Raw genomic sequence first — 12123 nt, 5'->3', positions numbered from 1 at the left:
ATTTGAGAATGAGCCATAGCAAAGTAGTACCCTTGAAAAAGAAGGAATGTTCGAAAGGAAACTGCTAAAAAAAAGGGGCACATCGGTACTTCAAGCATGTCTTCATGTTTCGGTAAGCCTACACCCCGACAAGCCTTGAAGCGGGAAGGGGGGGGGGGATTTGTAGACAATTAAAATTTTACTAAATTTAAATTCATAAGAAATTTGGATTTTATCATAAATTAAATACATACTAGTCAAAGTAAATATTATAAGCTAGTATGATCGGGTCAATTATTTAAATCTAATTTAATTGATTCAAATAAAAAGTCCAATATTTTATTGGGCTAGCCCGTCAATTGGTTTTCTATCAAATGGGTCGGCCCATAAGCCTCAAGCCCAATAATTCACTAGGGTTTTCTTGGAGACTACTCCACCCCACACGTATATAAAGGGGTCAAAGGAGAAGACTAAGAAATAAGCAAGTAAGCACAAGGAAAGACTAAAGAAGCTTTAAAGAATAGCATCAAGGTCTCCATCCATATCTGCAATCGCCGTCTGTGGTCAAAAAAGGCGAACTCAAATAATAGGTGGGCAGCTTCAAATCTTCCGTTCGTGATAACCCAACACCAAATCCTGGTTCGTGACGACCTTCAAATTGTTCGTGACGTACTACAAACCTGAAATCCGTCAAGTTCAAGATCAAGCTCTCAAGCTCTTGAACCATCAACTGTGAGGAGAAGAATCAGAGGACTACATCTCTTTAGATTTTAGAGACATTTTAGAGATTGTAATCCATCACTTGAAATCAAATATAATATTTGTCACTATATTTCTTATCTTGATTATTATTTTTTAGGAGCGAAATCAAAGCCTTACATGATAGAAACATGAGGCTCAAAAATCTAATGCAGAAGTTATTAACATTACATTTCATGAATTTTAATCTCATACACCAAAAAAAAGTTATACTTTGGAAATCTTATAATATTGACATTACACATCCATAAATTGGGTTTGAAGAAAAAATCTTAAGCTTATTGTTTACCTTGGTCCAGATAAAACTGAAGCCAATTTCGTACTGATAGTGGCTTCCCTCGGTTGGTTGCGTGCCCCAACCTGAGGTACATTTGTGAAATTGTAATCCAAGTTGGATTCCACAGACACCAAACCTTCCAGCGCCTTAACCACCAATGTCATGGAAGGCCTCTTGGTGTAATCTCCCTGTAGACACCATGCAGCAATGCTCATCATTTCTGTCACTTCTTCTCTATGGAGCTGCATGTCCTCGTTGTTTTTGTCAACCATATCCATGAGCTTCTCTTGTTCCGCTTTTCTCCTTAAAACACTAACCAAATGGACATCTTCTTCATCAGCTTGGGACCGATCCAAATTCTTTCTCCCACAGAGGAGTTCCAAGAGCACAATTCCAAAGGCATACACATCAACTTTCTCAGTGATTATGGAACTCAACCATTCAGGGGCAAGATACCCTGGTGTTCCTCTCATTCTAGTTACAACTTTGCTTTTGTCTTTCTCTATTAGTTTTGACAACCCAAAATCAGATATCTTAGCATTGAGATGTTGATCCAGAAGGATATTTTGTGGTTTGATGTCCAAATGAATTATCTTCTGGCTGCAATCCTCGTGTAGATAAGCCAACCCTTTTGCAATATCTGATATTATCCTTTGCCTTGTAAGCCATGTAAACCCATTTTCATGGGAAATCCACCTATCCAATGATCCATTTACCATGTACTCGTAGATTAGAAGCCTGTGGCTTTTCTCGGCACAAAATCCAATGAGTTTTACCAAATTGACATGGTGAATGCCACCAACTATGTTTACCTCTGTTAAGAATGATTCTTTTACTTGACCTACACCATCCAGATGCTTCACAGCTATTTTGGTTCCATTACTCAGCGTTCCTTCATATACAGTGCCAAATCCTCCTTCCCCAAGCTTGCTGCTGAAATCTTTTGTAATTATTTTCAACTCATTATAAGAGAATCGAGTTAGCATTCCAGGTGAGATTGGTTCTAGATCCAGCAAATCCCCAGCCTTGCGGGACTTATGTGTCCTCTTTTTTAACAGAACAAAGCAAGTACTGATGCTTAAAGTTATCACGAACAAAGCTGAAAGAGTAGATCCTATAATCACTTTGAAAGGTTTTGATTTCCTTCGTCCAGGAATGATTGGAGACTGATTCAGCACCTTAAGAAATATTGTCTTGCCTCTTCCTCCTTCATTGTCTATGAGGGAGAAGACTTCATTAAGTAACAAACAGCTCCCTATTCGATTAGAATCCCAATTATTTTCAAAAACAGCTGCTTTGCAAGAACAGTTACTCAGACATGCCCTTTTGCATTCTTCCAACTTTTTCCCCTCAAACCACAATACGCCAGAACTTAGTTCATGACTGAACATAAATGCAAAATATACAGTATCCTTAAGCTCTACGAAACTATGATAACGCGAAGAGTCGCAGTTAACCTCTGTCAGCTGTGAACATCCAAGATCTGGTTTCCTGTCAGAAAAAGGCCTGAAGTAATTTTCCTCTGGCGGACAAGTACATTGCCCGTTATTTGTACAAATGCTATATCTTCCACACACCATTGGGTACCCACAGTTTCCTGCATCTGGCATCAAAATGTCAGATACCTCTTTCCAGTCAATTACGGCCCATTGGTATACCCTTAAATGTCCATCGGGCCCAAGCTTCATGAATTGAGCCGTCGATGTAGCAGGGTATTGTAAAGCAGTAAGGGTTTGACCATCAAAACTGAAGTAAGGACTATCAGAGTAAGTTGAAGTGTAGTAATACTGAGGTGGGTCAGTATCTGTGTAAGTGGCCCAGCTTCCATTGAGAATAGTAAGAGAAAGCAAACCTTGACGCCAATTGGATGCTGAAATGCTTGCTATGAGCTTCTGCCCGCGAACTAAATTCTGCCCTGGAAGCAAAGAATCCGTTGGATGATCAAAAGATTGCCAAATTGCGCGTTTTCTCTTATCAAATAGCACAAGATTTCCCATTTCTGTCAAGTTTAAGCCTGAAACAGATTTGCCAGCAGTATCAGTGGACCAAACAAGAGTGCCATCAGAGTCTGACAAGACCAAATTGCCATCTCGGCCTAGTTGCAAGGTTGCATTGGTTTTCACTGGATGGTTCCTGTTAGCAGACCAAACTAACTGCGGGAAATTGATCATATCGTTCTGCCCGTCGGATCTGTTGTGGAACAAGAGGATACCAACAAAGCATTCTGTGGCATTGTAATTACAGTAGAAGCCACAGAGGAATTGTGGGCCGGCATTTCCTCGCAGAAGTATGGGTGTCAAACCATTGAAGTCGTCGGTGGTGGAATTTATCAGAAGAGACGGCCTGTTGATCCATAAAGAGGAAAGTCCGGCAGTAGAATTTAAACGACTGGAATTTATATTCCATGAAGATTGGGATATAGCAAACTCAAACAAACAGAAAAGGAGATAAATGAAGAGAGGGATAGCAAAATATTGTTTCTGTTTTGCTATCATTGCTACTCCCTCTGTGTTATATTAATGCTTGCTGTTGTGCCTTTTTTTAAAAAGAATATGACCTTCATATACAGTTCAAGAATGAAAAAGAAAATTATACAGAAATCCAAAATGGTATCTGTAATTGTAATTTGCACCATACATTAGTTTGTATTAGCTTGGGTCTCTTTCTCAATCTTTACTCAGTGGAAGGCGCATCACGTTTAATTTCTTCCATTCTGTTGACTTCCAACACCATTTTCAGCAGCCAACTTTGACTATAACAATGATTTCTCATTTTATTTACAAAAAAATTGAAAGCGAAAGAAGTGCGTTGACAAACCATTGAAGTTGTAAATCCTCATAATTCCATTAGTTTTGATTTCTCAATTTGCAGCGACAAATAAATTGATATCACTTGTTTCATTAATGTCTGCTGTTATGATCGGGGGTGGAGGTAGAACCCAGTAATTTTTGCTCAAACAGTGTATTTTGTGTTTAAAAATTCACTAAATATGTACACATAGTAAATGTAAAACCTAATCATTAACATTTGAAGTCATCGTTCTAAAATTCAGAATCCATAAGCTAAAATCCTAGTTCCGGATTATGATTTTCTTTCATATAGAGCTTCTCATTGTGTACGGTTGAGGAAAGAGAACTCTATACTAAAATTCCTACATCTTTGTCTCTTTGTCAGTCTTTGCCCAATCAATACAGAGATGGGCCTCATAAAAATTTATTCAATGTGCTATTATTTTCAAAATTAAACTTTAATTTGACTTGTACACTCTTTCCAGTAGCTCAGTACTAACTAAGTATAATACTATAAGAAATGACTTCTCATTTCATTTACTAAACTAACCCTCATTCTCCAGCGTCCAGATGGCTATTACAAGTAAAGCATCATTATGGTTATTAATCTAAATAAATTTTGCACCCATTCCAATAACTAATGATTGCCATGAGGCCATGCCTGAGACTCCCCTACCAGAGGATTCAATATCCAGAGACCATGCTATTGTTCTCTCATCCGAGGAATTGCAACGTATCTATGAATCATAGAAACTTCGGTTATTATCAAGCTATTTGGTAAGCGTATCCTTCATCAATATCTCAAAAAGAAGCTTCAAGAGCTTTGGAAACCTACAGAACAGTTTCCCCTTATTGATATGGAAAATAATTTCTATATTGTTAAATTTTCTCAAGAAGCCAACATGGCCAAAGTTCTTCATCAAGGACCATGATTCATCAATGATCACTATTTATCGGTTAAAAAATAGGTTCCTAATTTTGTTACTTCTAATGAAAAATTAAACATCTCAGCCGTTTGGTTAAGATTAACCCAATCCCTGCAGAGTTTTATGATAGTAATATTCTTACAAAGATTGGTAACAAAATTGGTAGGCTTTTAAAAATCGATGCTTGCTGTTCCGCTACTTTGAGAGGTAGATATGCTAGATTATGTGTTGAATTACCTCTAGAACACCCCGTTCGCCCTTTTATCTATATAGGTTCTCATCAGAAACCTATTTACTACGAGGGGGAAAACTTTCTTTACAAAGGGTGTGGTAGATTAGGCCACACTCAGTCAAATTATGGCTATGGTTGCAAACATCCTCCCAACACTGTTTCTTCTCAAATAACTACAGGCAATCCCTCAACTCACATTGAAGATGATCAATGGAAGGTAGTTTCCTTCTCCAAACGAAGAGGTCAACACATCAAAGAAAATCATAAATCAAAAGCCTCCGCAAATAATGCTAACACTACGGATGGCTTTGGAATCAAGGCAAAAAATTTTGATGTCTCAACTGGAAAATACATTAATACACAAAAACTTATCTACAAAGAGAAGGCCTCCTTAGGTACACCTCCTAACCCTACGACTAAAAACTATAAGTTTAACATAGGAAATCAATTTGATATCCTAGACACATCGGACACTAATCTTCTGACACACATTACTAGTATCCAAAACCATGGTTTAAGCCAAAACAAACAAACCTCTCTTTCGACATTATCTATGCAAAATCCAGTTTGCATGGAGGAAAATAACCTCCACGTGGCTAATGATAATCCTCCAAATAACCTTAATAGCCACTTGGCTTCTCACAATCACTCCAATTAATCTACCATCCACGGTTTGGATAGTAAACAATTGGCAAATACAGCCATGCAAAACGATATAAAATCTTTCATATCTATCTCTCAAGATACTAACTCAAGTACCCTACGAAGCCTCTGATTTTATATATCCCTCGCATACTTATAATGCCTCGTCTACCACTACACCTTCAAAGAAGAACTCATCTTTGCAGACTTCCATGCCTAAATCATCTTCAAATGGACAACCTTCCCCCTCTCCCTCCTCACAACAATCCCCTCATCTACTCAACCACCCCTCTCCAAATGAACCATCAACCTCAATCTTGGTTGGAGGAGAATTCTGGGGCATGCAGCATCCTTCAGTCTAGAGATAGAAAGTTAGGAGGTAGTGATAATCCTCTAGAACTCAAACTTCCTAGCCCAGATGATCATAGAAGGCATGCAACTAGCAATAAACAATTATGTCAACCAAATCTAGCTGACCAACATCTTTAACCCAATCCTCCCAAATGCCTCCCCAGCTTTAATCCAAGCCATGCAAGCCCATTAGGGTCTTCTTGCTCACTTTAACCCGACATACGGGCAACAAACTCTCCAAAATCTACCCTTTTCCCACCTCAAAATCCTGTGAACCCAATCTTTCTGGCCTGACAAGCAGCCAACCAAAATCATCAGGTGAACAATCCTGTGATGCCCCAGAATCTGGAGAACCCTGCTCCAATAGAGGTCCATCCACCTCCCAACTTACCAAATATGGGAAATCTCTTACCATAGGAAGTGGAGGCGGTAGCAAGTCCATTAAGGTAATCTCGAATAGAGTTCAAAAGCCTTAGAGAAATAGCAATATTGCTATGCAAGGAGAGGCAGGACAATAAGTCTATCATCAATTGCCCAGTAGCATTATTCAAATGCTCAATGGCCATTAAGCCTCAACTAAACCTAGCAGTGGGGAAATATGCAGTGGTGCTCTACCCTTCTATGAGAGACGACCCACCTTTACATTTGGAGGAGAGCCAGGGGCATCACACCATGCAGCCTTTACAAATGAATCGCCCAATTAATTTCATAGTCTAGAAACATGAGAAGGGCTAACAATGCCAACTTTCGTAGAAATTTTAGGGATATCATTGATACCCATAAGCCTTGTTTTGTTTCACTCTTGTAGACTCGCATATAGGATCATGTTGCTATCCAACATGAATTCAAATTCTCTGAAATGGTTGAGGTTCCTTCTGATGGTCGTTCTGGAGGAATTGCTATCATGTGGATGCATAACATGATTACAGTTGATGAAGTATTTAGAGATGACCAGAAACTGCATGCTATGATTAAGGTACTTCCTAATCAAAATCCTTGGCTTTTAAGCATAATCTATGCTAGTACAAATATTTCTAAACATAATTTAATGTGGCAAAATCTTAATACCATCTATGAAAATTATAAAGAACCATGGCTTGTCACTGGAGACTTCAATGATGTTCTCTCATCAGATGAAAAATGGAGGGGGGGGGTCGTCCGGTTAATTTTAATAGAACCACTAATGTCACGACCTTAACCCCGAACCCGGTCGTGATGGCACCTCTCTTGAAGACAAGGTCAGCCAGTCTAACCCAATTCATCTTTTAAAGCAGTTAATTAACACAAATATAGATAATAATGCGGAAGTCCAGCCCGACACAGCCCTAACCGGGGTATCACAAGTCACGAGCATCTATAAGAATGAAATTTCCACTTTACAGTCTAGAAATACACTGAACAAGAATAATGAATAACATAGAAAGACAGTGGTACTGCGAACGCTGGCAGTCACCTCGCTAAAACCTCTACAACTCTGCCTCCACGCAGCCAATACCCGCTACTGGGTGAATAAATACCTGCAACTGCACGCGAGATGCAGGGAGTAAAGTGAGTACTCCAACTCAGTGAGTAATAAAGGTAAATAATAACTGAGCAGCAAGAAATCACGTAAAGCAACCAACATGCTATATAGAAGCAGTGTAAAACTCCTTGAGAAAAATCAGTGAAACTGTGAATTCTTTAGAAAATACCTTGGCTCAGTTTTAAACCTCTTTTGAAAATGATCTTTTCAACAGTTGTGAAATAATTTCAAAACAATTAGTGCTGCTATGCACAGAAATCCGCCCCCCGGGCACAAATACCACAGTTAAACAAGTAAAAGACAAGTGAGTATGCAAAATGAACATATAAACCTCGCCCCTCGGGCAATCATATAGAATAGTACCAGCCCCTCGGGCACAAATTAGTTCCTGGTCAGCCATTGTTACCTGACCTCACGGTGTTATTCCTGGTCAGTCATTGTTACCTGACCAAATTGCATCATACAGTGTCATTGTTACAACTGTCCTGGTTAGTCATTGTTGCCTCTGTCTCAAGTCACATGAGTACCCGCGCTCACTGTGGGTGTGCAGACTCCGGAGGGACTCCTACAGCCCAAGCACAATAATAACATAAGGCCTGAAAGCCTTCTCACTTCACTCATAAGGCCTGAAAGCCTCCTCACATCACTCATAAGGCCTGAAAGCCTTCTCACATCACTCATGAGGCCTGAAAGCCTCCTCACATCACTCAAGCCACCACGTGACATAAATAGTAACTCAGGCCCTCGGCCTCATATCACTCAGCATATCCTCACATATGGCCATCGGCCTTACTCAGTCCGAAAATTATCACAAGTCCCTTGGGCATTTGTAAAATAGTAGTTCTTAGCCCAAAATATCATTTAGAAATATCATTTGAGTTTCAAATCTGTATAAAAGTGGCTGAGTTTGTAAAACAATAATCCTCAACAGGATTGAGTTTAAATATAAGTCAAAACAGTGAGGAAATAGTGATAAAAATTCCCGAAGGATTCAAATAAATGGCACGAAGCCCAAATATGGCAAACAACCCAAATCATGATGATAACAAATCAGTTTCAATCAAATATGCAGTAAAATCATCAATACGGGATGGACCAAGTCACAATCCCCAGTAGTAAAGGACCCCGCGCTCTTCATCCAGCGCGTGTCTCTCCTCAATATAGCACTATGATGTGCAATCCGGGGTTTCAAACCCTCAGGACATCATTTACACTCATTACTCACCTCAAACCGGCCAAAGCTCTAGCTCGCTATGCCCTTGCGTCTCAATTAGCCTCCTCGTGCAACGAATCTGCTCAAAATCACAACGAATATGTCACATTATGCTAAAGGGACAATACCCAATCGAAAACACTTGAAAAATATCAAAATTAACGAATTTGGCAAAACCCGAGCCCCGGGCCCACGTCTCGAAACTCAAAAATTTTTACATCAACGGGTTCCTTGTCTCCCCACGAGTCTAACCATACCAAAATTATCAAATTCCCATAACATTTCAACCCTCAAATCCTCAATTCTATCCAAGAGGGTTTCTAACTTTTCCTGCTAAATTCACGGATTTAATGCCAAAACTTGTAATAGATTCGAGTAATCTAACCAAAATTGAGTTAAGAATACTTACCTCGTTGTTCTCTCCGAAAATCTCCCCAAAAATCGCCTTATCCGAGCTCCAAATCGTTAAAAATGGAAAATCTCCCGAACTTAACATTCTGTCCGGTACTGTTCATAGGGTTACTGTTCACGGCACTGTTCCCTGGTACTGTTCACGGATCACTGTTCACGCGCGGTTACTGTTCACGGTACTGTTCACTGGGTACTATTTCTGCAATTTTTCTCCAAATTTTCCTAAGTCCGAAATCACTCCGAGACACCTCCGAAACACTCCCGAGCCCTCGGGGCTCCTAACCAAACATATGCACTAACTCAACAACATCCTACGAACTTAACCGTGCGATCAAATCGCCAAAATAACATCATATACCATGAATTAAGCTTTAAAATCCAAGAATTCTTTCAAATTTCATAAAACATCAAATTTTCCATTTTGAGTCCGAAACACATCAATGACGTCTGTTTTCAACCAAACTTTACAGAAAGTGCTTAAACCATATATAAGACCTGTACCGGGCACCAGAACTAAAATATGGGCCCGATATCATCACTTTCTAATCAAATTTCATTTTCATTTTCCTTAAATATTTTCAGAAAACAATTTTTCTCAAAAATTCATTTCTCGGGCCTGAGACCTCGGAATTCGATGATTCTTGTTCCTATGAGTCACAAATAATGATACAAACGTAGCCCTTCAGTCAAAACTCAATTCGGATCTCGTTTGCTCAGTGCGATATCCATTTCGCTCGTTAAACAATTATCAGATGTTTCGCGTCAAAAACCCAATCGTGACTTGATGAAATTGGACCAAACTTTCCATATCAGTCTTATAATTCATTATCAAAATTTCGGAAGTCTCGAAATCAAATTTCAATCTCGAGAACTAAAAATGGACCTTTGGATCATTACGTGCTTATGCTCAAAACGACAAAAATCTTCCAAAAACTCTTCCAAAACTTATCCGAGCCTCATGTGACCCCGACCAAACATGCCAACACACCCCATAACATCATTAAAACTTTTTCCAATCAACAAAACACCTCAAACAACATCAAAACCATCAATTCACATCGAATTCAAGCCTAAGTTTTCCAAAAACTTCGGAAACACGCATTTGATAAAAAACCCGACCAAATCACCTCCGAATGACATGAAATTTTGCACACACATCCCAAATCACATAATGAAGCTACAGGACCTATCGGAATTCCATTCCGACCCTTGGATCAAAATCTCACCTATCAACCGAAAATCGCTAAAATACTACTTTCGCCAATTTAAGCCAAATTCCACACCGGACCTCCAAAACCAATTCCGACCGCGCTCCTAAGTCATAAATCACCTAATGGAGCTAGACAAATCATAAAAATTCCGATCCGAGATCATTTACACATAAGTCAACTCTTGGTCAAACCTTTCAAATTCAAAGCTTTCAACTGAGACTATTCTTCCAAATTCATTTTGATTAACCTGAAACCCAACACCAATGATTTACATAAGTCATAATGCACCACACGAGGCAAGTAATGCCCAAGAACTGGCGAGCGAAGTGCAAAAGCTCAAAACGACTGGTCGGGTCGTTACATCTCCCCCACTTAAACACACGTTCGTCCTCGAACGTACTCAGAGTTGTTCTAAAAGCCAACCAATAGCTGAATAACTTTACCATGCATATACCCGGGGGTGATCCTACATCACCCTATCTCATATAGGTCCGATAACACAATGTAACTGAACATTCACAATCCAACCTAGCACATAAACCTTAGAACCACATTTCCACTTCTGAAATCATCTATAAGGTCAGAATCTCACATCTATACTTTGAATAAGTCCGAACAAGCTGTATTCACCCATACCTGCATCGTCAGGTGCAATTATATGACATACCACATAACTCAAACATATGTAGAGGTAAATTCCATTCATAACAGTTGTACGCAACAACCGAATACAGGTAGAAAACCTCTTATCAACTAAAGTATCATTCCAGCACTTTCATATACTGCCAATGATAATGAAACACGCAATAAGCCATAACCATTTTCTAGATCAACCATTCATGAAGCCACTTTTATGGCAAATACCAAAGCAAATTTCTGAGCCGAACCTCGATATTATCCTTCCAACATGTTGAAACCGAATCCGTTGTATTCATTGATGTTCCCAACGATCTCATCTAATCCAACACAATTACTCTTCGCGATCGACTTCCATTATGAAACTCCGATAGAACCGCACCATAAGTACTTACCTATAACCAACAGATCGTAGTCTCACAACATTAAAAGGTAACGCATAGATCCCTATAATTGCTAATAGCTCAAAACAACCGAAGCAACACATCCTCCGCCAACAGCAACTCGAAGTCAACAAAACCGTCTCGATGCCGGACACATATCCCATATTGGTCTACCAATGGACCATACATCAACTCCAGTTACACACAACCGATAAATAATCCTTCGAAAGTCCACAATGACTGAATCATAGCACATACTAATATCTGACTAACTTACCCACATTTTGCCATCCACAACTACAATCTAACTTGTATATGAGAACTCTTAGACTCCAAGTCCATAAAACACATGAATTACCATATCTGATCCCAATTCCGCCACTCTCATATATAGCTCACCTCTAGTACCCAATCACTTCATGAGAGATACAAAAACATTCTTTTGTGCCACCAAGCAAACTCGAATATCAGCGGTCAATCTAGCCAGAAAGTGCCGCAATACTAACGAAGTGCCATCCACTTTATCATGTTACCCTTTTTTCTGAACATATACTATCGTCAAATCACTTCTAATTAATAATATCATTCCCTTAACCATCTGAGGCTACCCGCTGCCTAAGAGTTTTATGAACTTCCTTTCGGAACTGAACTGTAACTCTACACACGCAAATCTCGATCCTCCACTATATACCGCACATACCATACCATCCTGGTATAATATGAGAACTTCATCTCCCTTTCGAGCCACACGAATATACGTACTCAGCTAATCAAGAACTTTCCATTGGTCCC

General features: G+C 39.4%; 1 protein-coding gene across 1 annotated transcript; it reads right to left on the bottom strand.

Annotated features, from left to right (window-relative positions):
* Positions 1–927: 927 nt before the first annotated feature.
* Positions 928–3672, bottom strand: LOC104227568 (G-type lectin S-receptor-like serine/threonine-protein kinase SD2-5). Its single transcript, XM_009779843.2, has one exon. It carries the CDS (start codon positions 3508–3510, stop codon positions 1024–1026), a length of 2487 nt encoding a protein of 828 aa, XP_009778145.1. The 5' UTR covers positions 3511–3672; the 3' UTR covers positions 928–1023.
* Between the last annotated feature and the right edge of the window lie 8451 nt (positions 3673–12123).

Source organism: Nicotiana sylvestris, chromosome 7 (genome assembly GCF_000393655.2).
Source record: "Nicotiana sylvestris chromosome 7, ASM39365v2, whole genome shotgun sequence".
Lineage (NCBI taxonomy): Eukaryota > Viridiplantae > Streptophyta > Magnoliopsida > Solanales > Solanaceae > Nicotiana > Nicotiana sylvestris.
Note: the sequence above shows the minus strand (reverse complement) of the source record. Positions and strands in the feature narration are given on the sequence as shown.